This window comes from Littorina saxatilis, linkage group LG4 (assembly GCF_037325665.1).
Source record: "Littorina saxatilis isolate snail1 linkage group LG4, US_GU_Lsax_2.0, whole genome shotgun sequence".
In the NCBI taxonomy this organism is placed as follows: domain Eukaryota; kingdom Metazoa; phylum Mollusca; class Gastropoda; order Littorinimorpha; family Littorinidae; genus Littorina; species Littorina saxatilis.
The window spans coordinates 68,174,285-68,197,778 of record NC_090248.1 but is presented as its reverse complement, the minus strand read 5'-3'; the positions used below and the strand labels follow the sequence as shown (position 1 = coordinate 68,197,778).

Genomic DNA, 23,494 nt, shown 5'->3' with positions numbered 1-23,494 from the left:
CGCATGCGCCAATCTTGAACTTAAAAAATGCGACCCTTTGACCGAACGAACCATGGGTTAGGGTTAGGATTAGGGTTAGGGTTAGGGTAAGGGTTAGGTTAGGGTTAGGGTTAGGGTTAGGTTGTTCACGACATGAGTAATCGCCCCATGTTAGCGTGAGCGCATTGACCGCATTGAGAGGGATTGTTCAGGCAGAGTTTTCAGTTCGTGACACAGGCATGAGCATTAGATGTGCATCTGAATAAATGCCGTGTAGCTAAAACCCTCCCCCTACTCCGCTCCCCTCTGCCCCGTTCAACACAACTTTTACCAACGTAGGATATGGTAATGTATTTGTATGTGCCTACGGTGTTACGTATTTATTCACATCGATTTTATGCTCAATATACATTTAGAATCAGAGTATAGGCCTACTACGGAGGAAAGTAAGACCTGGAGAAGATGTCATCAATCGTCTCGCTGTCCGAGCTGACAATATAAGACGTGTGATCGACAAGAAGAAGAAGATCAGAATATGATTACGTTGACCTTTTTCGCAACCATTTTTCAAAATTGGAGTAAATTATGTTTTGCAGCTCGGTGCAAAGATGTCTTGGTAATTTTAAAATCATTGTGTGGAATCTGCTCTGCATTTGATCAATTTTGTTGTCATTACAATCGGACGGTTGTTTAAAGAAATATGTTTATGTAAATCGAGAAAATGATCTAATTCTACCCTACACGAACGTCAGTAGAATAGACGCTTTTCGGAAATTACTCTGTCGGGTTTGTATGAGTTGTGAACGAGTGAATACCCTTGCTTTTCCTCTGACAAATAGGTTCACACGTGCTCCTGTCCACGTGTTTCAGACACACCCCTCGCTAGTGATTGGCCCGTCCAATGTTTGTCCCTGTAAAAGCAAGAGTATTCACTCTTTCCAAACCCATACAAACCCGCCAGAGTTATTTTCAGACTTCGTCTATTCCACTACTATCAGCCATATTGGAAACAATACGAGTTATTCAAATAGAAACACATAATGTTAACCCTCTAGCGTTGTGTGATACATGTATGCATTTTGCCATCGTCTGTCGGTACTTGATTCAGTGTCGGAGTACATGTTATTGTATTAATCAAAACAATGAAAATCAGCTGCTTATCCTAACCAGTGTACCACCGCACTCATATGCCACCAGTCTTAGCTATAGCAAAGCCACTGAAAGACGTTCAGACGTTTAAAAAAAAAACACCACCAAAAAAAACACGAAACAAGCGGTCCTATATTTGCATGCTTCGTGAAGACAGCGCGACCCGTCTCGTGTTTCGGAGTTCAGCTGTCCAAACTTCTCTAGTATTGATGATGACTTATCACACATTTTCAGTGTTGATCTTTGAGTGTCAGTCACAAAGAGTGACGGAATGAATTGAAAGCTAGCAGCAACAATTAGAAGTTGTGCTGCCCAGGTGTGCGTGTGTCGGTTCAATCAGCCACCTGCAGTACTCGACTCTCCCAATCTTAACACCACCCTTACAATCACACAAAAGTCGCCCACCCCCTCCCACATGCTCAAGGCAGTGCATGCGCAGGACGAAAAAACAGCAACACCCAAAACTCACTCAGAGCTTTTTGCAGCACATAATTATTAACTAGCTGTGGCTGACAACTTGTAAGCAGAGTCAAGACGTCAATGTAAAGCAACTCGCTGACCCGTGTCTCATGTCAGGTTGACGTTTTACGTGGTTCCTACTATAGATTCAGGCTTGCGCCTATTCTATGTGACTGATGTGGTATCGCGAAGAACCGGTGTGAAGCAAAGTAAAGCCCCCTTGTATCAAACTACACCGCGACTTCATTGCTGTGAAAATGTATTGGCGAACGCCGTTACCTACTTACATAAATAAAAGAAAATCATTGCGACTTTTTTTCGTACCCAACATTCATTCTCATGTTATTTTATTCAAACTGTCTATGTCATGTGAGGCACTCAACTTGGCTTTCTGGCACACACTTTGGGTCAAATATTTATTTTACGGTGGTTTATAACTTCAAAAGACTCCACTCTCACCATGCAGACACACATCTCCTTCATCATCAAGACCTGCTTTTTCCACCTACGACGCATCGCCTCCATCCGTCGCTACCTCACCCACGACGCATGTGTCAAGCTGGTTGTCTCTCTCATCTTCAGTCGTCTGGACTACTGCAACTCCCTTCTGGCTAGCCTTCCCGCCTCATCCATTCATGGCCTACAACGAGTCCAGAACGCTGCTGCCAGGCTGACGTTGAGGAAGACGAAGCGAGACCACATCACCCCCCTACTTTGCTACTTGCACTGGCTCCCTGTCAACACCCGAATCTCCTACAAACTGTCCACTCTGGTCTACAAGTGTCTCAACGACTCTGCTCCCGAGAACCTTCAATCCTCCCTGGACCTGTACACCCAACCCTCCGACCGTCCCCTTCGTTCTGCTGCTGACCCTCTCCACCTCCACATCCCTCGCTCGAAACTCGCATCTGCTGGTCAGCGTGCATTTCCCTCCGCGGGCCCCTCCGCCTGGAACTCCCTGCCACTTGAGCTTCACCAGAGCCCCTCTCTTGACGCGTTCAAGAGTAGGTTGAAGACTCAGTTCTTCCCGTAGCTGGCTGCGACTTTCATGTTCGACGTGATGTGTTGTGCCCCCCAAAACATTCTTGTGCTGTGCTCTGTGAGAGGTGTTTTCTTTGTGTTTGATATTATTTTGTTTGGACCTAGCTATTGATGTGTACATTGTTGTTAAACAGTTGTTTGTTGTATGTTTATCAGGGTTTGCTAGTGTGTGATAGGGTTCGTGTCCGTCTGAAGATGTTAGTTTCTTTGTTAGTCCTGTGTTGACAACTCTTCGACAAGCGCTTAGAACTGTACCCACGGAATACGCGCTATATAAGCTTCATATTGATTGATTGATTGAAAAGATAATGCTAACTTGAACAGATTGACCTAGGTCTGCAGTTGCACTGATTCAAGCCATACAATTCGAGGAATAATATCTTGAAACAAAATTAATATCGTGTTGAAAAATATCAGAAGAGCTTTGAAAATGTCAACTCTCTTTTATTACTCAGCAATGCTGAAGTTTACAAACACTTAAAACAAATGTTCCAAACACATTTTTTGTGACATCATTAATCAAGAAATAGGGGATGGCCGTTTACTAGGTAGTATGACCTATGCACAGCTTTCGGTCCAAAGTAGGGGGTGGGCGTTTACTCGATACTGGGCGTATACAAGGTGGTTTACGGGTACAGGCATACCAGCGAATAGCTGTTGCTACCTGAAACATTACTTCAAGCGGAGACGTAGGGGAAGGGCTCCTAATATGGACCGGCTCCTAATATGGACCACCCCCTGTTCTGAAAAACTAACAGCAGTCCTCCCTGCACATTTCAAAACGGTTGAGGACGCAGAAACCACGAAATCGTTATGCTTTTTCATTTTTGTTACACTTCTAGCAGCGTTCCGTTTAAATTTTGCGCTTAAAACTGTCTAGTTTATATCCACTAAAACAGCTGTTATTACGCACACTTTGCTATATATGGTAGCTAAGACTGTTTAACTTTAACAGTGTTGGCCCCGTCTTTCTGATGCAAACCGCAAAATATAATGGAAACATATCAAAGTACACTGAACACACAAAAATCAGGATATGTTTAATGGTACAGCCAAGATGTCTTTCAGCAGTACTTTGGCCAAAAACATCCTTCACATTTTCTGTACACACAAAAGACTATATGTGCAGAATTGATCTGCGTCCTTTCGGAACAGAAGTAAAGTGTATGTTCGATCAAAAGTTCAATGACAATTTGAGTAAATTTTGAAACGTTCAGGACACATGCAACACTCGGACATTTTGCTGTGCAAAAATGGGGCTCGTGACTTTCAATGTCAAATTTTCATGAAAAGTATATTTGTACAAAGTGAATTTGTTGTTGCTGCGTGTGTCCAATAAATTGCACTGGTTAAAATAACACGATTTAATGACGATTCAATGGTAATACATTCAGACAACCCTGCTCATACTAACGTCATAGAATTCATACACTATATCAGCACAATTATGGATACAATACCAGCATACATATTTCTCGAAATGCGGAGTCGAAATCGAACCAAAGCTCATATCTTATGCGTCCGTGTTTGCGTCTGCGTGTGTGTGTCTGTGAGCTCTGATAAGATACAAGCGTATACCGAGAGAATACTAATCTTTGTGACAGAAAGTATTATTCTGTCTATGATTGCAAGGAATTCGTGTCTGTGGTGGTTACTCTCAGTGGGAACAACCTTTATCGTTACACCGGCTGATCACGTGTCTGATGACTCGCTATTCAGTATACATACGCTGACAAAGAAGAACTTGTGCACACCAACAAAATGGCTAAAACGCCGCACTACCCTGTCAAGTTTAAAATGCTCCCTCCTGTCGATTTCAGGTATGTAGATTATCGTTTACTAAATTGAACTGTTAATCTCTTTTATGATAAAAACATGAGAGGATGTAGCTTTTTCCGAAGCGCAAGTTCCATACTAACTCCCATCGCTTGACAACCAGTCTTTTCATGCTTCAGCTGTTCGCTATCATTTTCTATGGACATTTTGTTGTTGTTGTGTATACAGGGTGTCGGGTGGCTCAAAAAGTTATACCCAATTCCAGTTTTCTTCTCAATTTTCGTTTGCCGTGTAGAGTAAGTGCGCCGGTGTCCGTACCCTTTCAGGTTTGAAAGCTCATAACTTCGGAGCTGTGGCTTCGATCGCCATTCTATAAATTTCTACAGCTACTGCGGGCTGTCGGCCTTTCTTGGCTGCCATTGGTTGGTTTAGAGGGGAATCCCCTAATTATGTAGAAGTCCGTTTCTAACGTCATTCATCTGAGCCTCGGACCGTACCGGGTTTTCCTTCATCCGTACTAGCTGTTCCTCGAAGCCGTACCCGGGTAAGCCTCGATCCGTACAGTACTCAGACCCTACTACCCTGGTCCGTCTGTCGTTGTTTTTAACCAAGTTAAGGGTTGTAGAAAATCGTTTGCATACCTATAATTATGTATGATTGCTTGTCTGTAATTTTATGGTGAATATATTCATGGGATATATTCACGCCTCCCAACCTATCCAGTTCCTGCCCTTTCTCAGTGCTGGTTTTTTTAAATTGTCATCCCGATTCCAAGAGGCACACACCGCATCCGGAATCGACAAGTGACATCAACGCGGGACCACTTACGTTTATCAAATAAACCCGGTCCCAACGGAGAGAAGAAGAAGAAGATAGTTAATTTAGTTTAGTCTATGTGTGTGTGTAATGTCAACAACAACAAAAAAGTTAGGAAATAGAGAACTGACCAGATCTTAGTAACAAACAATAACAGTATCACAATCAAGTCATCCAAGTAACCCGTATATATTCAAATCTGTAACATAATAAATTAACAAAAAGTAATGAGTAGGCCATAAAACAGACATTGGCTTCAAAACCCCCAAAAAAGAGTAAATTAAAAGTGGGTACGGACCGAGGAAGACCCTGATTTTTTTAGGCCCCGGGACCGTTGTCACGATTTCATCTTTCGCCTGTGCACATATTTCCCCCTCGACATATACTCAAGACTGAAATGTTGTTTCCTGGTAAAATTAAGAAGTGAAATTATTTAAGGACGAAAAGCATGTCAGTTTCTTGCATGTGAAGAAAATTGGTGGTAAAATTTTATAGATTTCAACCCCAAAATCGAATTCTTCGAAAACGTGTACTGAGTGGTTACGTCCCTTGAGTAAGAAGGAAAACACTTTAGGATAAATCAAATTTTAAGTTAAATAAACAAAATTGGTTGGACAAATTTGGCCCCATGAATGTAAGGTACACAAGGTCGCTTATCAGTACTATCGAAGGGTGTTTTTTTGTTCAGTGTAGAGTTTATACTAGATCAACGAGGCCGAGAAGCGAAATATCAACACGGCGAAAGATGAAAACGTCACGACTTGTACAAGTACAAGTCACACCGTACCCCTTTCAACTCTGCTGAACGCTACGTTATGTTTTGACAAATACCCATGAAACTTGACTCAAAGCATACTTTTAACCCCCATAATCGTGTTAAGCGTGAAAAATACATCTAGAAAGACCCAAACTGAGCTGTACGACCATTTCAAACAACCATATCAACTGAATTTGATCGAGTGGAAAACTTAAAAGTTTCAACAAGCAGAAAGCAAAAGTAGAAGTGGGTTTGCCGTGTAGGCTGGTAAGGCGGTAAAGTGAGCGCGAACACGTCATTGGCTACAAATATTCACTGCCGGATAGTTCTAGTTTAAAATTAGACGCTTCACGAACCGACTGGAGGTCTGCAGACGAGTAAAAACAACAAAAACCGAAGGGGTACGGTCCGAGGAAGGGGTACGGACACCGGCGCACTTACTCTATTTGTTTAATTTTCATGGGAAGTAAAAGAAGAGGCTGGGAATTTATGAGGATATCGATTTGGAAAACGAAAATGATCAATGTACAGTCGACTCCTGGAGGTTAAGTCAGCTAATACGTACGAAAGTCACAGTTTTCAATTGCATCGTGCGTCTTCGTTTCTTGACCAATACTCTTGATTTTGGTACCGTTCCTAAGACTCTGCACTTTCCTTTGATATGAGGATCACTGTGTATAACTTGATCAACCACGTAATAGTCGCTAATGAATGAAGTGATTAGTTTTTTTCCGATTCGGGTACTTAGGCCTACTGTGATTAATTGGAACGTGGCAATGAGGAGGCTATCACCGCAACAGTTGGTCTACATCCTTATGTACCTGTGTTCGCATGTTTGGTTTTGATTATCCGCTAGAGGAAGTAATCTTAATTATGGCCGCCATTTGCATTTCATATTTTTCTAGCCGATAATCAAAACCAAACATGCGAATACGGGTACATAAGGATGTATACTAACTGTTGCGGTGGGACCCTCCTCACTGCCAGGTTTCAATTAGTCACAGTTTGTACCTAAATCGGAAAAAACCTAATTATTTCATTCATTAGTGACTATCACGTGTTTGTTTCCGTTATACATATTAAGCCTGATATCAAAGAAAAGTGCAGAGTCTTAGGAACACAACGGTACCACAATCAGGAGAACTTATTGGTAAAGGAATAAAGACGCACGAAGCAATTAAAAACTGTGACTTCCGTACGTATTAGTTGACTTAACCTCCACCATAAGAATCAAACATGGCCGAAGCTTAAATTGTGATTAGATTAATGGCCGCCTCACACCAACCTCAAAGGAGAGACTGACTTCTTAATCTGAGATGATAGGAATGTCTATCACACTGGCTGCCCCATTTCATAATAAAAACCTAAAACTAGTTTGCACACGATAGTAAAGACATAAAACAAAAATGCATGAGATAGTAAGGACCTACAACTAATGGACACGAGATAGTACGGACACAAAAAACTAGTGTTCACAAGATAGTAAGGACACAAAACTCAATACAGGTGGATGTATAGTTAACACTCTGTTTGTCTATCTGTTTTTTTCTGCCTTTCTTTTTGCACTCGAATTCTAACTGAGCTGAATGTGCTGTGTACCTTGGTAGATGGCGTATAACGGTCGTAGCGAAAAACGAATCGTTGATTACTAGAAGAGGGGGTACAGCATAGACGCTAAATACTGCCGTATCGCGTATGAAATTTGCAATCAACTGAGTCAATGTGGATACTGTACCAAACAGGATCTTTGCACACACACACACACACACACACACACACACACACACACACACACACACACACACACACACACACACACACACACACACACACACACACACACACACACACACATGAGTTGCTGGTAAGAGAATTAGAATACCTAATAACATTAGGGTAGTGACAATAATAATTTCCTGACAAAATCTTTCGTTTAGATTTTATTCTTCCATCTGAACATTTAAACAAATAATGAAATTCATTGCCTTTTTCCCAATGATTACAAATCCCACCCACTCTATTTTCCCTTAAAATGTAAAAAAAAAAATGCTCTTGATGAATCGACAAATTTTGATTACTTAATCTAAATCTTAAGAAAATGCATAATGATTGCCATGGCAAACAAACCAAATATTTCTCAAAGCAAAATTCGTGTTTAAATAAACGGTAATTACAACACACACTATTTGCAACAAGCTGTTAACTGTTAATTCCAATGCTGCAAAAACTGGTCTTTCAGACGCTGCTTTACAATACTCTTAAACTGGTTGAAGGATAAAGATTGGCAAGTCCAAATGCGATTTGATAGGCCCAAATCGGTTAACAATGAATGAATACTTGACAACCATGGTAATTCAAATATAGACTTGTTATACAAATCCCAACATAATTTTAATATGAAACATAAAATCTTAAATACACCATTATTCATATCACAAACAAGACGATATTCGACATTTGGCCTTAATTTCAACTGGATAACAGCCGCATTCTCCAAAAAAACAAGCAAGAGGGTGTTAATATATAAATAACACTGAGAACCAATTAAAAAAACACCGAAAATAAAACTTCTTTCTCAAAGCCAATTTTTCATGTGACCAGATCTCGCATCCATAAAATAACACTGGTTGTTCACATTTTTCTAATAAATCAAACTGCACATCAAGAGGTAAACTTAAATTCTTTATCATTTTCTCAATAATGCAAATATTGCCCTATTTGCCAAAACAACTTGCCTTTGCTGAGCCTTCAAAAATGTATTATTATAATTTTAAAAAAAACCCACAAGGCACTTCGTATAGGCAAATCAGGACATACCTATTTTAAACCAAAAATACGAATCTTTGAAATCCTAGTTTGTATTGGTAGATAACGTCACCTCTGTAGTATTTGTTCTCTCTTATTTTTACATACAGTCAAGTGTTGGCTAAATGTTCATAGACAGACTGGAAATCGAATGAGGGTGATTTGTGTGTGTGTGTGTGTGTGTGTGTGTGTGTGTGTGTGTGTGTGTGTGTGTGTGTGTGTTTGTATGTGTGTGTGTTCGTGTGTTTGTGTATGTGTGTGTGTGTGTGTGTGTGTGTTTGGAGAGCGATTCTGACAAAAATACTGGACAGAGGATCATACAATTTTCCTTCACGTTCTTCAAGATGAACAAACATTGAAAAAAGGTCGCCCCCACCCCCACCCCCTCCCTCATGCGCTGGCCGGTGTATGCGTAGGAAGAAAATATAACACCCAACTAGCTGTGGTTTGGCAGCTTGCCAGCAATGTCACGACGATAATGTAAACCCACTCGGTGATCTGTGTCTTATGTCATACTTTTTACGTGGTGGTTATTTCAAGTAACAATCGTCATTCTTCATTCGGGCTTGCGCCTAACCTGAGTTTTCATGAGTGCACCTGACTCAATGAAATATGACTCGAACTGAATTCGTAGAGTTGCTACCAAACAACGACGTCATTGTCCTTGTCTTGATTTACCAAACATTGATGAAGTTATCTGGTTAAAGTTAGTACCACAAAGGCGCCATTTTGGAACATTTCTGACGAATTGGACCTTACAAATTTCAAGGGACAATCGATGTTCTGTAATTTAGAAACACCTGCAATGATTTGCGTAAAACTGCTGCAAAACTATGCCAAATAATAAATGAATTTTAATCAGCGAGCGGTTTGCTTCTACCACTCATATAGTTTAGTCCTCATAGATACCCATTCGTCAAAGCCGATTAAAACCGTTGGATTGAGAAAGTCATACCATTAGTCTCGCATACGCATGCTCATTCCGTGCTACACAGGGCTCAAACGCTTAAAACTGACCCTATGCTCCCGTTCACTTCGTATGTAAGTTTAGAAAGCAATATCAAGTAGCGTTAATTTCAAGCGTGACCGTCATTACGTTGTTGTCTGGCTCCGAAATGCATTGACCAATCGCGATATCGCCGAAAGGCGCAGACGTCTTTGAATGAAAGGATTTCCCTACCCAGAATCCTAAATTCTCGCTGTCGCCTATTCTAAACCACTCGAGAAAAAAAATCATGTTTACATACACTGAAATCACAGTAAATTCGTCACTTTGGCGGTCACGAGTTCGAATCTCTGAGCAATCAAGAGCATTTTTCAAGGTATTTATTTATTTTATTTAAAGTTTTCAACTCTTTATTTGATGAACACGTAATTCTTGTATTCTATTAATTGCTTTGAGTAATGTATTACAGAATAAATCTACATATTATTGAGCTCTTTGTATTTCCCAAGTTCAAATAAATGTACATTGAAAATTTATTCTCGAAACTTAAAGCAGCTGGACCTGTTAATTTGCTTACAAGTCAATAACCTTGTGCAGCGATTGGTTCCTTCGCCGACGTCGGCAACCGCCGACGTCGGCAACCGCCGACCGACGACACATTTTAATTCCCTACTTAAGTTGTACCTTGATTTGTGGGACTCAAGCGTGATTGCATTATTGCTTGATAATTACTAAAATAATGTTTTTATTAATTTCAGTGGCAGTAAGCCACCTCCCGTGGTTCAACTTCGAGCTTCCAAGTTCCGAAATCTTCCTCATGCATTTTTCAACAGTCTGCGTCAATTTCTCCAGAATTTCTCCGATGCAGTGGCATCTTCTGCTTGGCAAAAGGATGGATTCGTCTCGATTTTTCTCGTATCAGGACAGAACGGTACGAGCTAGATACTGAAAGTGATCGATTGATTGATACATTGATTAATTAATTGATTGATTGATTGGTATCAGTCAATGAGCTGCTGCTCGTGGAACAATGATCGTTTGATAAGATGACTGACTGATCATTGATTAATTGATTGATTGCTTAACTGATCGATTGGTTGATTTATTGCTTGATAGATTCATTGGCAGATGTATTGACTGACAAAATAATTGATAGGTTGATTGACTGTCGGATTGATCGATTAGATTAGTTATTGGTTCGCTGACTGACAGGCTGACTGATTGGTTTAAACAAGATTTTATCAAGGAAATACGGGTGGCATGTATATGCGATATATTATATAAACATTTGTGACCACACAACAAGCTAAGCTTATATTAAGTGTGGTTATAAATATGTACATCTAGATAGGAATTGTTATTTCACGTTATGTCAAGGTCAGAGAATCGCTTATACCCTAATTAGAAATGTAAGACAGACAAGATACAATTTTTACAAAAAACAACAATTGACTGATTGAATGATCGGTTGATGAGCTGACAGAAGCATGCACTACTTGGCTTGAAGGGTAGTTGTTGCCTTTCCCTTTCAGCAGAGGTTCTCCTTTATACAAATGTGTTTCTAAAATCAGTGGGACTCTAAAGTAGCTTTAAAATTAAAATAAAGTGTCAGTGAGAACTGAAAGTAGTTTTAGAAGAAACTGGGAGTAAACAGTAAAAAAAAAAAATTTAAAAAAAAATCATTCCTTGGGAGTCGGAAGTAGTTTTCAGTATATCGTCCATGAGTGTGTTTGTTTTTGATTGGAAGATTACTGCCGTTGCGATTGTGTAGCTTTTTGATTGGAAGATTACTGCCGTTGCGATTGTGTAGCTTTTTGATTGGAAGATTACTGCCGTTGCGATTGTGTAGCTTTTTGATTGGAAGATTACTGCCGTTGCGATTGTATAGCTTTTTGTTGACATTGTAGTCTAGTTGTATCTGCAATGTCTGATTTATTCGGCCTGATTTTGGGGAACGTGTACGGTCTTACTGTCAAAATAATGTCAAATCAGACATTGTGTATTTCACATGAGAAAAGGAGAGGGAAATGACAATCAGACAAATACAGTATTAAGTTATTCTAGTGAGCAAATTGTTATAATATATATAGATTTATAATTTTGTTAAGAATACGATGCAATCATTTCAAAATCTGTTTGCAAAAAAATCGATTTTAATGACAAGTTTAATAAGCAAACTCATTAATGCATTTGTAAGCTTCCGAGATGCAATGCAATCCCATAGTCCGGACTTTGTCAAAGGTTGCTTGACTTGGTTCAAAAATGAGAGCGTGACAGCGACACAAAAAGCTGGATATGACGTCATCAAAAATATTTATTAAAAAAAAATGACTGGGAATATTCTACTCACGAACTCTCATGTAATGTTTCATGAAGATCGGTCCATTAGTTTTCTCTCTTTTTCTTGTTTCTTCTCTATTTCTGCCTCCCCAAAGTCCTTTTACTTTCCTTTTCTCACCCATAAAATTCTTCACTTATTACCCTTGTTAAGTGGTTCTTGTATAGAATATAGTCAATGTTTGTAAAGATTTTAGTCAAGCAGTATGTAAGAAATGTTTAGTCCTTTGTACTGGAAACTTGCATTCTCCCAGTAAGGTCATATATTGTACTACGTTGCAAGCCCCTGGAGCAATTTTTTGATTAGTGCTTTTGTGAACAAGAAACACTTAACAAGTGGCTCTATCCCATCTCCCCCCTTTCCCCTATCCCATCTCCTCCCTTTCCCTCGTCGCGATATAACCTTCGTGGTTGAAAACGACGTTAAACACCAAATAAAGAAAGAAAGAGTAATGCAGAGCAAGCCACTCGAGTGTTGCAGCTAAACCCGTGTCCTGAAACAGCTTAAACACTCTTCTGGGGTGCCGTTACAATGTTAACAAAATAGTGAAAAGAAGAAACAAGGTTTAGTGGCGAAATGACAGCGGATTAAGCATTTATTCCGGTCAATGAAGGGATGATTGGAGCTTCTACAATCCGTGTCAACCACCAGGGCTATATTCGTAGCCGACGACACATAAAGTATATAGTACCTGTCTTGTGATGACTAATATGTCGTTATAAATTATCTGCACATTTTAAATTACATCTCCGATTTATCCATGTAATGTGGTATCTCGTCTCCACAGGGTGAAGGAATATGATAACATCACTCTCGGCAGAGCCTCTATTGACGTCATCATATTCATTGACCCTGTCTTGACGAGATACCACGCGATACCATGTACGAACGGAGGTGTAACTTAAACATATTAATGTAGTTTTGTAACAGATATAAGAGATCGTGTCACTTTGTTAGTAATGTGCCATTCGTTTAGTTATACAGGCCTCAAATTTATGTTTTCAGTGGACTCCGGTACTGTAGTCCTTGACCTCAACATGCAGCTATTCCAGCAATCATCAGAACACCAGTTTGTGGCATTGCAACTTGCCGCCAGCGCACTAAAAGAATTACTACGATTTTCCGAAGCCTTCGTTGAAAAATCTCCTGGACTACACTTGCTCGACATGTTGAAAGAATGGCTAGCACCAGTTCAGCAGAGTATGGAGAAGCTGGAAGAGATCGCAGCCAAGGGTGTGACGATCACAATCCCACCTTGCAACTTCTTACAAATCGGTAAGATCTTTGTAATATTTTCCCTTAAAACCCAACTTCCGTCCCCTGGGAGATTGTTGTCCCAGTGACGTAACACCATAGTAATGATTATAGCACGCCATGTTTTGCTCCCTGTGGACTGTCAGAAGTTTGAGTGTTTAACTTGTCTATTACTGGTTATCTTCAAAATACGCTTGTTTCTCCCTGACGGCGTTTATGTGCAAATGACTTCACACATCCTACTTAAAAGGTATGATGCCTGCATACCTGTTCATGTGCCACTGGTAAATCTTCTTGTGGCCTCAATCCTGTGTCAAACATCACGCATTTGAAACAAAGTTCGTGAGTATGTTTCTCGCGTCATCTCCGGTACCGTCATTTCCAGTACCGTCATTTGCGGGCCAAAATATGATGCCGTTTTCGACGTGTTTGTTGTCAAACTGCGGCGGGGATAGATCTAAAACATTGTGTACATTACCAAATCATATATCGTTCGAAAGAACAAGACCTGCTTTCTATTTTAACCAATGGGCATTTAGATCCCTTTGATACCCTGTAATCTGCACTTGTCTGAAAAAAGGCAATTTTTAACCTGTTCTTGCCTCAAAGACCTGCAAGATGTTCAAACGTCCACAGACCAACTAACAGTCCAGCCTTTTAGCTTTCGTTCAATGTATTTGGTTTTTCTGTGCGTATAGATTTAAAGATGCCGCTGGTGTAATTTGTAATCACACCGTTCGCTGGTTTCAAAAACGTCACTGAAAAGAAGTTCAACCACGCGCGTGTTTAGATCCAGTCATTAAAACCGTCGTATTTGCTCAAGCCTGCAACGCAGAAACACATCATTACCACAGTTGGAAGGTTTAGTGATTGTTTTACAAGCTAGTAAAATGTCGTTGATTTAGTCTGAGTGGATTTTGTGTATAAAAGTGTTATACGATAGTTACCTACATGTATATGATAGTTAGTTACGTTATTGCGTCATTTGTCAACTACGGTGCTTCAGTTGGTCATCTTACTGTGTAGATCTAATAAAAACCAAAGATATTGTCTGTTGGGCACCCAATTTCCCATGTTGGTGAACAATTAAGCTAAACAAAAACACTAAATGCTTACGAAATATCCAGAAAGTGTTTTTTGTCTTTTTTGAAAACCAAGGGGACGCTACTTATTGAGAATGAGTGTTTAGTATGGGTCGGAAGAAGAGCTTACTTTGGAAGCAGGCGAGGAGGTAACTGTGGGGTAAATTTACTACAGCGAGACCAAAGAGTACACATGCTACTTTGAAAGTTTCTCCGTACAAAATGAAACGGCCTTTCTTTAGTTTTGGGGGTCGCCAACGACACCTACGAATTTATCGCATTGTAAGGGTCCGTACGCATTAATTTGAAACCACCAACGCCGAAGAAATTCCGGTGTAGCTATGAGACCAATGGTGGCGAGAAAGGTGAAGGGAGGGGGAATGTTTACAGTGCCGTGTGCCGGGCTGTGAGCAGTACCCGCCAATGTTTAGCTCAGGCACCGTCGCGGCGGACGCGCCTCAGTTCTATACCGAACACTGCACCCTCATTCAAGGAAAATGCACCGCGCTGTTCTAGACAACTGTCCTCACCTACAAGTCAGAGGTGTAAGTTACACCGACCCTGGCGCCTAAGGCAAAGCCAAATGCTCGTCTCAAAACCGGGTGGTAAAAGCAGCGCATTCACCAATAAGCTCAGAATAAGAGAGACAGACAGACATACATACAGACAAACACACACAAACATACAGCCACACATTGCATAGACAGTTGACATAATTTGATAAAAAGGTTTAAACCATCGATCATTATTGTTGAAGACGATTTACTCCAATCGAAAATTACCCGTTCGATTGTTTGTACTTTTACTCATACACTCACACACTCACTCATTCATTAACTCTTTCACTCATTCCCTCATGCTCACTCACTCACTCACTAGCAACAGACTCACTCATTCATTAACTCTTTCACTCACTCCCTCACTCACTCACTCACTCACTCACTCACTCACTCACTCACTAGCACACAGATTTTTAATCGATGCTGTAACACAAACTCTGATATTGGTTGTGACAGGTAACTGTGTTTTCTTTTTCTTTCAGAATACAACCAAGTAACAGTAACAATGCAGATTGATGAATACCGACAACTTTTGCAGAAAGTAAAAACAAGCCCCAAACAGGATTTAACTTTCCCAGACTTATCTCTACCTGTTAAAAATGTTGTGGAAACTACCAACGTAAACATGCCACCAAGAGTAAGCCAACGTTTAGTTGTACCTGTTACCATTCTTGCTGAGACAAGCAAACTAAAACTTTCACTTAGAGTAAACAAGCGTTTAGTTGTACCTGTTACCATTCTTGCTGAGACAAGCAAACTAAAACTTTCACTTAGAGTAAACAAGCGTTTAGTTGTACCTGTTACCATTCTTGCTGAGACAAGCAAACTAAAACTTTCACTTAGAGTAAACAAGCGTTTAGTTGTACCTGTTACCATTCTTGCTGAGACAAGCAAACTAAAACTTTCACTTAGAGTAAACAAGCGTTTAGTTGTACCTGTTACCATTCTTGCTGAGACAAGCAAACTAAAACTTTCACTTAGAGTAAACAAGCGTTTAGTTGTACCTGTTACCATTCTTGCTGAGACAAGCAAACTAAAACTTTCACTTAGAGTAAATAAGCGTTTAGTTGTACCTGTTACCATTCTTGCTGAGACAAGCAAACTAAAACTTTCACTTAGAGTAAACAAGCGTTTAGTTGTACCTGTTACCATTCTTGCTGAGACAAGCAAACTAAAACTTTCACTTAGAGTAAACAAGCGTTTAGTTGTACCTGCTACCATTCTTGCTGAGACAAGCAAACTAAAACTTTCACTTAGAGTAAACAAGCGTTTAGTTGTACCTGCTACCATTCTTGCTGAGACAAGCAAACTAAAACTTTCACTTAGAGTAAACAAGCGTTTAGTTGTACCTGTTACCATTCTTGCTGAGACAAGCAAACTAAAACTTTCACTTAGAGTAAACAAACGTTTAGTTGTACCTGCTACCATTCTTGCTGAGACAAGCAAACTAAAACTTTCACTTAGAGTAAACAAACGTTTAGTTGTACCTGCTACCATTCTTGCTGAGACAAGCAAACTAAAACTTTCACTTAGAGTAAACAAACGTTTAGTTGTACCTGCTACCATTCTTGCTGAGACAAGCAAACTAAAACTTTCACTTAGAGTAAACAAACGTTTAGTTGTACCTGTTACCATTCATGTGGGGAAAAGCAACCTCAAAGTACCACAAAGAGCAAACAAGCGTTCAGTTGTACCCGTTACCATTCTTGGCCCTTGCAACAGCCTTGCTGAAGCATACGCAGTGAAGCGTGTACTAAGAGTTGATTATGTGATCAGTACAGGCAAGGAAACTGGTTTTGTTCAAATTGCAAATCATTTGATTGAGAGATGTTCAGAGAGAAAAAAAGAAAGGAGTGAACATGAGGCAAAGAAGACGATGCAGAGATTTGTACAGAGAATGATACAGCGTGCAGGTCGACTTCACGAAAATTGCAGCAGTCCTAAAATGCCTACGATCAACGTCCTCAGCGTTGACGACTTGCAACTTGGTAAATATATATATAGATATATATATATAGTCAATAAAGCCATGCTAGTCAAGGTTAGACAGTGGACATGCATTTGATCAAAATGAAGATTTTTCATTATTTTGGGATTTGCCGGGTTTTGAGGAAATAGGTTTTACCAAATGACATTTGCCTTTTGTACTTTTTCACAGAGCAGCTTTTGACTGTCTGAAATTGACAACAACAAAAACAACTAAATTGCCGAGGCAGGTTTGCGCTTCATAACGAAGGTCTATTGAATTCATGTGAAATATGCCTGAAATGTCCAGAGTTTCTTCTTTTCAGAATAGCAATTCTTAAGGCTCTTTGTGCAAACTGTCAAAAAGTATTGTATTATTATTATTATTATTATTTTTATTATTACTATTATTATTGCTCAATTACGCAAAGTACCAGCCAGACAACAACAGCGAAATTACGCATCTTCTAAAAAGAGCATCTTTTGTGTTTGATGTACTTTCTGAAATGAGTTCTCAGAAATATATCCCATTTTAATAATTCTGAGACGTTTTCTTGCAGAGGGAAGCAGCTGCATGTGTGTGTGTGTGTGTGTGTGTGTGTGTGTGTGTGTGTGTGTGTGTGTGCTTTGTATGTGTGTGCTCGTGTTTATCTGTGTGTGTATGTTTGTGTGTGTGTGTATGTGTATGTGTGTGTGTATTTGTGTGTGTGTGTGTGTGTGTGTGTGTGTGTGTGTGTGTGTGTGTCCTATCATATCACATACTATCATACGCACACGCACGCCTATCAAGGTTTTTTCCCGTCCAATCTATATCCACCATATATATACAAAACGAAAACATTTTGGAGCTGAATTTTCACCCTAAAGATATAAATAGTTACACTCATTGGAGCCGAGTGATGCATTTTTATTTTCATCTCACTTTACTTTTGCCAATTCTTTTTTTAGTAATAATTGTCAACTTCAGGCCAAAAGTTACGCTTTCCACGAAGAACAAACTTTGACCACGTGTAGCAACCATTCTTAGGTGTCACTGACCGTAGTGTTTGATAGTCTTGTTTTCTGTTCATCAGGCAGCAACCACGCGACACACGTCATTTGAGGATCATGTCAACAGACCTGGCTGCCCCTCTCATTTGGATAATGACGACAAATGAAATATTTTCGAATTTTTGTTATAACTCACAGGATTATTTCATTCTGCACACCTTTTTAAGTCTTTAATTAATTAGTCATTAACACAACCTTATTTCAATCAAGAATGCAAAATAAGTACGTTTCACTGAATACCAAAGTTAAAAAGCAAAAATATTATTATATTAACATTGTTTAGTTTAAAACGCCGAGCTGGCCTATTGATTTGTTCGAAATAAGTACAAACAAATATGTTTGTTGTGTTTTAGCTTGTTGCCATTTGTGCAAGTTGATTTTTTAAAAATAATGTTGGTAGGTCTTTTTTGTATTTATTTTGTAAAACTCAGTTTTTATAGTGAAATGAAATACCTCAGGAGCTCCAAACTTGTTTTCATAACAATCGGGTAGACAGAGCTCCTTAGCCCCGAAGAAGGCAATCTGTCTAGGAGTTGGGAATTCTCCGAAATCAAAATTCCTCCTGTGCTCCCAGGATTGGCTTGTCTATAGCCAGGAGATGGGTAGACAGAACTCAGTAGCCCTGCTCAAGGCAGTCTGTCTAGGAGTTGGAAAATCTCCGAAATTAAAATTCTCACGTGCTCCAAGGATTAATTGGCTTGTCTATAGCCAGGAGATGGGTAGACAGAACTCAGTAGCCCTGCTCAAGGCAGTCTGTCTAGGAGTTGGAAACTCTCCGAAATCAAAATTCCTCCTGTGCTCCCAGGATTAATTGGCTTGTCTATAGCCAGGAGATGGGTAGACAGAACTCAGTAGCCCTGCTCATGGCAGTCTGTCTAGGAGTTGGGAATTCTCCGAAATCAAAATTCTCCCTGTGCTCCCAGGATTAATTGGCTTGTCTATAGCCAGGAGATGGGTAGACAGAACTCAGTAGCCCTGGTCAAGGCAGTCTGTCTAGGAGTTGGGAATTCTCCGAAATCAAAATTCTCCCTGTGCTCCCAGGATTAATTGGCTTGTCTATAGCCAGGAGATGGGTAGACAGAACTCAGTAGCCCTGCTCAAGGCAGTCTGTCTAGGAGTTGGAAAATCTCCGAAAGTAAAATTCCTAAAATTGTTTAGAAGATCTCAAGGAGAATCTCAAATGTCCATCTTAGACTGGTACTGAAAGTTACCAGGAAGTGAATTTCTCCATAATTTCTACACAGAATAGACTTGACCAGTCATATTGTCCCTGGCATGATTTACACTTTTACTTAGACACGTTTCTGGTACTTTTGGGAAGTGCATTGGACCTATGCTAATGGTGTTTTTGTCCTAGAAGTTGACTATAAACTGGTTGAGGTAATTGTTTGTACTTCCCACCAGTAGAAACCTCTAGACAAATCATTCCAGCAGAAAAATGAATGTGGATTTATTTAGGGGTAGGGTCAAATAGAATGAACAAATTGTTCCGAAGTGTAGACTGTAGTTGTCAAATGGAATGTCTGCAAGGCACTCAGCAACCAGCTCCAGTGTGCTGGTGCTTTTCTTGAACGAGCTGCTGGTTTAAACTCAAGGCAAAAAGGTAAAGCATCTTACGAACGCAACAGCCGTGAAAATATGCATTTCTTTTAAACAGTGCATACTACCAAACCTTGAGTTGAATCATTTTTCTTAATTGTACATCATTGACCAGATTTCATCTGACGAAACCTAAGCCATAGGTTTGTTCTTATCAAAACCCTTCAGAAGCAATAAGCCCAAACTAAATGATTTCTGCCTCAAAACATAAACTCTATGGGTGACTTTAGATGTACCGAAAGTGTTGTTATTGGCAAAGAACGCTTTTTTGTCATGACACAGAAATTATCCACGACACAGTTTTCACAGTGTGAAGTTTACATTAAGGTTACATCAACCTTTTGAACTTATTTTGTCTATTTTTGTCACTTGATGTTTACATTCAACTCTCGATAAGTGATCTAGCCGACGGTTTGGAGCTTAAGGTAAATTGACAGAAACATCAGAAAATGTAAGACTGCTTCATTTTTTGCCTTGAGTTTAGATTCTATGAAAATGTGTATTTTCTTTAATGAAAGTGGATGTAATAAGTGAAGAAATAAAAATAGAGACATTGTGTATTGTGTTTTTATTTCATGAATATTGTTTGTTTATAATTAGTCTCTGCTCTGTCTTCCGCTTTTCCTTTCTGTTTTCTCCCCTCTATTTGTCTCTCTGCTAAGTGCATTCGCTCGTGTGTGTGTGTGTGTGTGTGTGTGTGTGTGTGTGTGTGTGTGTGTGTGTGTGTGTGTGTGTCTGCTTGACAAAAAACATATCCAACACGTCGGAAAATCCATAATTGTCTCTGCACTACTACTCCTACACAAAACATGCTCAAATTATTACAGACTATTTTGATTCTCTTTATGTAATATCACACAAATTGTGGTTAGGGTTGTTACTGAGCTTAGCGTTGAGCAGCGTCACAGGGAATTGTGGTGGACTAAGTGGAGATAATCTGTCTTGTTGCATTTTACTATAGAATAGTTACCTTTGGTCTAATATGTAATCTCTTTGCACAATAATCGTCTTCTATTCATTCCAACAAGGTGTTCCGTTGCAGGTTATTCTTGTTCACTCCACTATAAAAATCTTCTCGCTTTTATTGCTTCTTTTGTTTAGTTCATTCTAAATAACTTTCATATTTGCATATAGCTGTCGTTCACCTCACACGAAAGTAGCATTAACTCTTTAACTCACACACCTCAAAGAAACTGTTTTCCAAAGCGGTCAAATCAAATCCGAAGAGGTGTCCAGCAGTTAGGTGAGAGCAAGACAAATAAGGTTATGCTGAACAATTTAAAAGCAAGTATTCAGAGAATGACAATCTGAAATAAAGATGGTTTATGTGATGATCACAATGAAATCAACACACAGAGACAAAGGCGTTATAGCAGAGCGAAGAAACGATTGTGAACCCAAAACACAGGGAGACACAGACACAGAGACAGACAAACATATACCAATCAACAGTAATCATGGAATCACACAAGAATTCGTTCATTATGCTATATTTCATTAACACGTACGACGGAAATAAAGAGTATTTCCGGCAAAGTCGAAACAATGTCAGTCATTAGCAACAGCATCAGTAACATTTAATGTCATTACTTTATTTGAGTTTTATTAATTTCTTTACAACAACAACACATTTCCCACAGAATCAAAAAGCAAACATTCAACGTTCATAATATAAACAGCAACAGCTAAACGACATAAATATGGACCTTCCCGGCTTTTAATGCTGTGCTACAAACGTTCGATTTTGAAGCAATGCATGTAAAACATAATGATTTATGTTAAATATATTTAATTTTTGAATTACAAAGAAAGAAAACAAATGCTTCAATCTATTTCATTAAGGGGCAACATTAAAATTAAACGAAAGGTGTCAGTTAAATCTTTCCCTCAGAAGTAAACTACTTCCAAAGTGTTATCAAATGCATAAAAAAACCTTCTATGACAGATTCAGTCAATGTTTACATAGAAGTATTTATGTTTCCTTATGAAAACATTGTAACATGAAAGATATGTAATTTTTTCATCAAATCTCAGGACTTCTTTCATCAAAGTCATAAACTTTTATCTTTTATCAAAGTTACAAAACTCATTTAATTTTTTCACAAGGCGTTTATTATTGAAGGCACAAGATTAATTTCGTCACACACAAAAACAACAACAATTCACGTGTATAGGAAAAGCGCTAACACCACCTATTATTTTGTAAAACTCTTTTTTTTTATCATCAACCCCTCAACTCTGTCAGAGGCAATGGTATATAATGGTTCCCCTGTTTTCAGATCTCCAACATACTTAGTAATGTAAATCATAAAAAGAGAGAAAATCTAGGAAAACAAATGGAGGCAAGCTAACTGGCACAATGCAGAGAAATTCTGAGAAGTTGAGAGGTTAAGTAAACAGAAAAAGGTCTGGAATAGAGGGTACTGAAACACATGTTTTGTTGTATTAAAATACAACATAATACTCAAACACTTCTATAGCAAGTAACTATAATACAAACATGCATAAAATACTAACTTTTCCATCAACGGCGTAATTTTGTTATTATTTCCCAGGGATTAAAGTCCTTTCATCAACGGCGTTTTAATACTGGATAAAGGGAAATTACTCGTATTTCCACTTGTTCGATGAAAGATTAAACATTCATTCCAACAGTTCCATCGACCAAAGACGCAACTAATGCTTCCCTAACAGGTTGACACCCTGACCACTAAATGTTTTCTGGAAAGTTAGTCTTTTGAACCGAAACGCAATTCGTTCTTCGTGAAGGGCAAAAGAAATGTTTCTATTCATAAAACTTGCTGAGATTGTCCGTCATGAGACAACATCTGATTTTTCCTCAAAAAGTCTTGGAAGCACAGAGGCAGATGCCCGCTGCTTGTGGAGATAGATAGCCTTGAGCCTACACCAAAAGTCTTCACAAAACTGAGGCATCTGTTCACTGTTTGGGCGCTTCGACCAGAATTCCTTATTACATTTAGTCAAGTGGTTTTTTTCTCTCCAAAAGCTGTGGTTGAGATAAGTCAGCAGACGGAGGAAAGCTGACGACAAGGGTTGTCCTAAACTTCAAAAACTTCTATACCCGCAAACTACACTCTATTTTTCTGTAGGAAGTCCTCGAAAAACTGCACCACCTGCTGGCTACTGGGCCGCCTGGAGGCTTCAAACTCCCAGCCTGCCTGGAGAAGGCGCAGCCAGTCATCGGGCGGCTTGATGGTTTGGGTGATGGAGGGCCTCAGCCCTGCCTTCACTGCGTCCTCCAGACGTCCAAAGAGGTGGGAACTGATGTGATCTGCTGCGTCCTGCCCGTACCACAGCTCCCACAGGATGATGGCCAGACTGAAATCACAACACAAAACACGAATTTATAAAAGAAAAAAAAGTAGCGTGATCCAGCACCCCAACTCCCACAGGATGATGGCCAGGCTGAAACCACAACATGAAAAGGTTGACCAATCAGCGAGAAGTGTACTGCCAAGGAAAGGGAGCTGATGTGGTCCGCTGCGTCTTGTTCATATCACAACTCCCACATGACGATGGCTAGGCTGAAACCACAACATGAAAAGCTAGACAAATCAGCGAGAAGTGTACTGCCAAGGAAAGGGAGCTAATGTGGTCCGCTGCGTACTGTCCGAACCACAACACCCACAGGATGACAGCAAGGCTGAAACCACAACACGAAAGATAAATTTGTAAAAAATAAAAAAATAAAAAATAAAAAGCAGTGTGATCCAGTTCCCAAACTCCCACATGATGACGGCAAGGCTGAAACGACAACACGAACAGCTTGATAAATCAGTGAGAAGTGACACTACAAGAGTGTTAACATTGACAGACAAACAAAGTTATAAAGTATAGGCTCGAAGTTTCCAACAAACAGGTTCGAGCTGATGTGATCTGCTGCGTCTTGTCCATACC

The 23,494-nt window shown here is 39.6% G+C and overlaps 1 protein-coding gene and 1 long non-coding RNA gene across 3 annotated transcripts in view; one reads left to right on the top strand and one right to left on the bottom strand.

Annotated features, from left to right (window-relative positions):
- Positions 1-4,347: 4,347 nt before the first annotated feature.
- Positions 4,348-20,132, top strand: LOC138965463 (uncharacterized). The gene is made up of 5 exons (XR_011455467.1): positions 4,348-4,448; positions 10,487-10,659; positions 13,072-13,341; positions 15,445-16,950; positions 18,001-20,132. It is a non-coding gene; the product is annotated as an uncharacterized lncRNA (long non-coding RNA).
- Positions 19,219-23,494, bottom strand: part of LOC138965462 (uncharacterized) — a 75,883-nt gene continuing 71,607 nt past the window's right edge. For both annotated transcript variants that reach the window (XM_070337621.1, XM_070337622.1), the window contains exon 16: positions 19,219-22,915. In XM_070337621.1, coding sequence (XP_070193722.1) covers positions 22,666-22,915 — 250 coding nt within the window. In that variant the 3' untranslated portion in view covers positions 19,219-22,665. The remainder of the gene's footprint in view (positions 22,916-23,494) is intronic.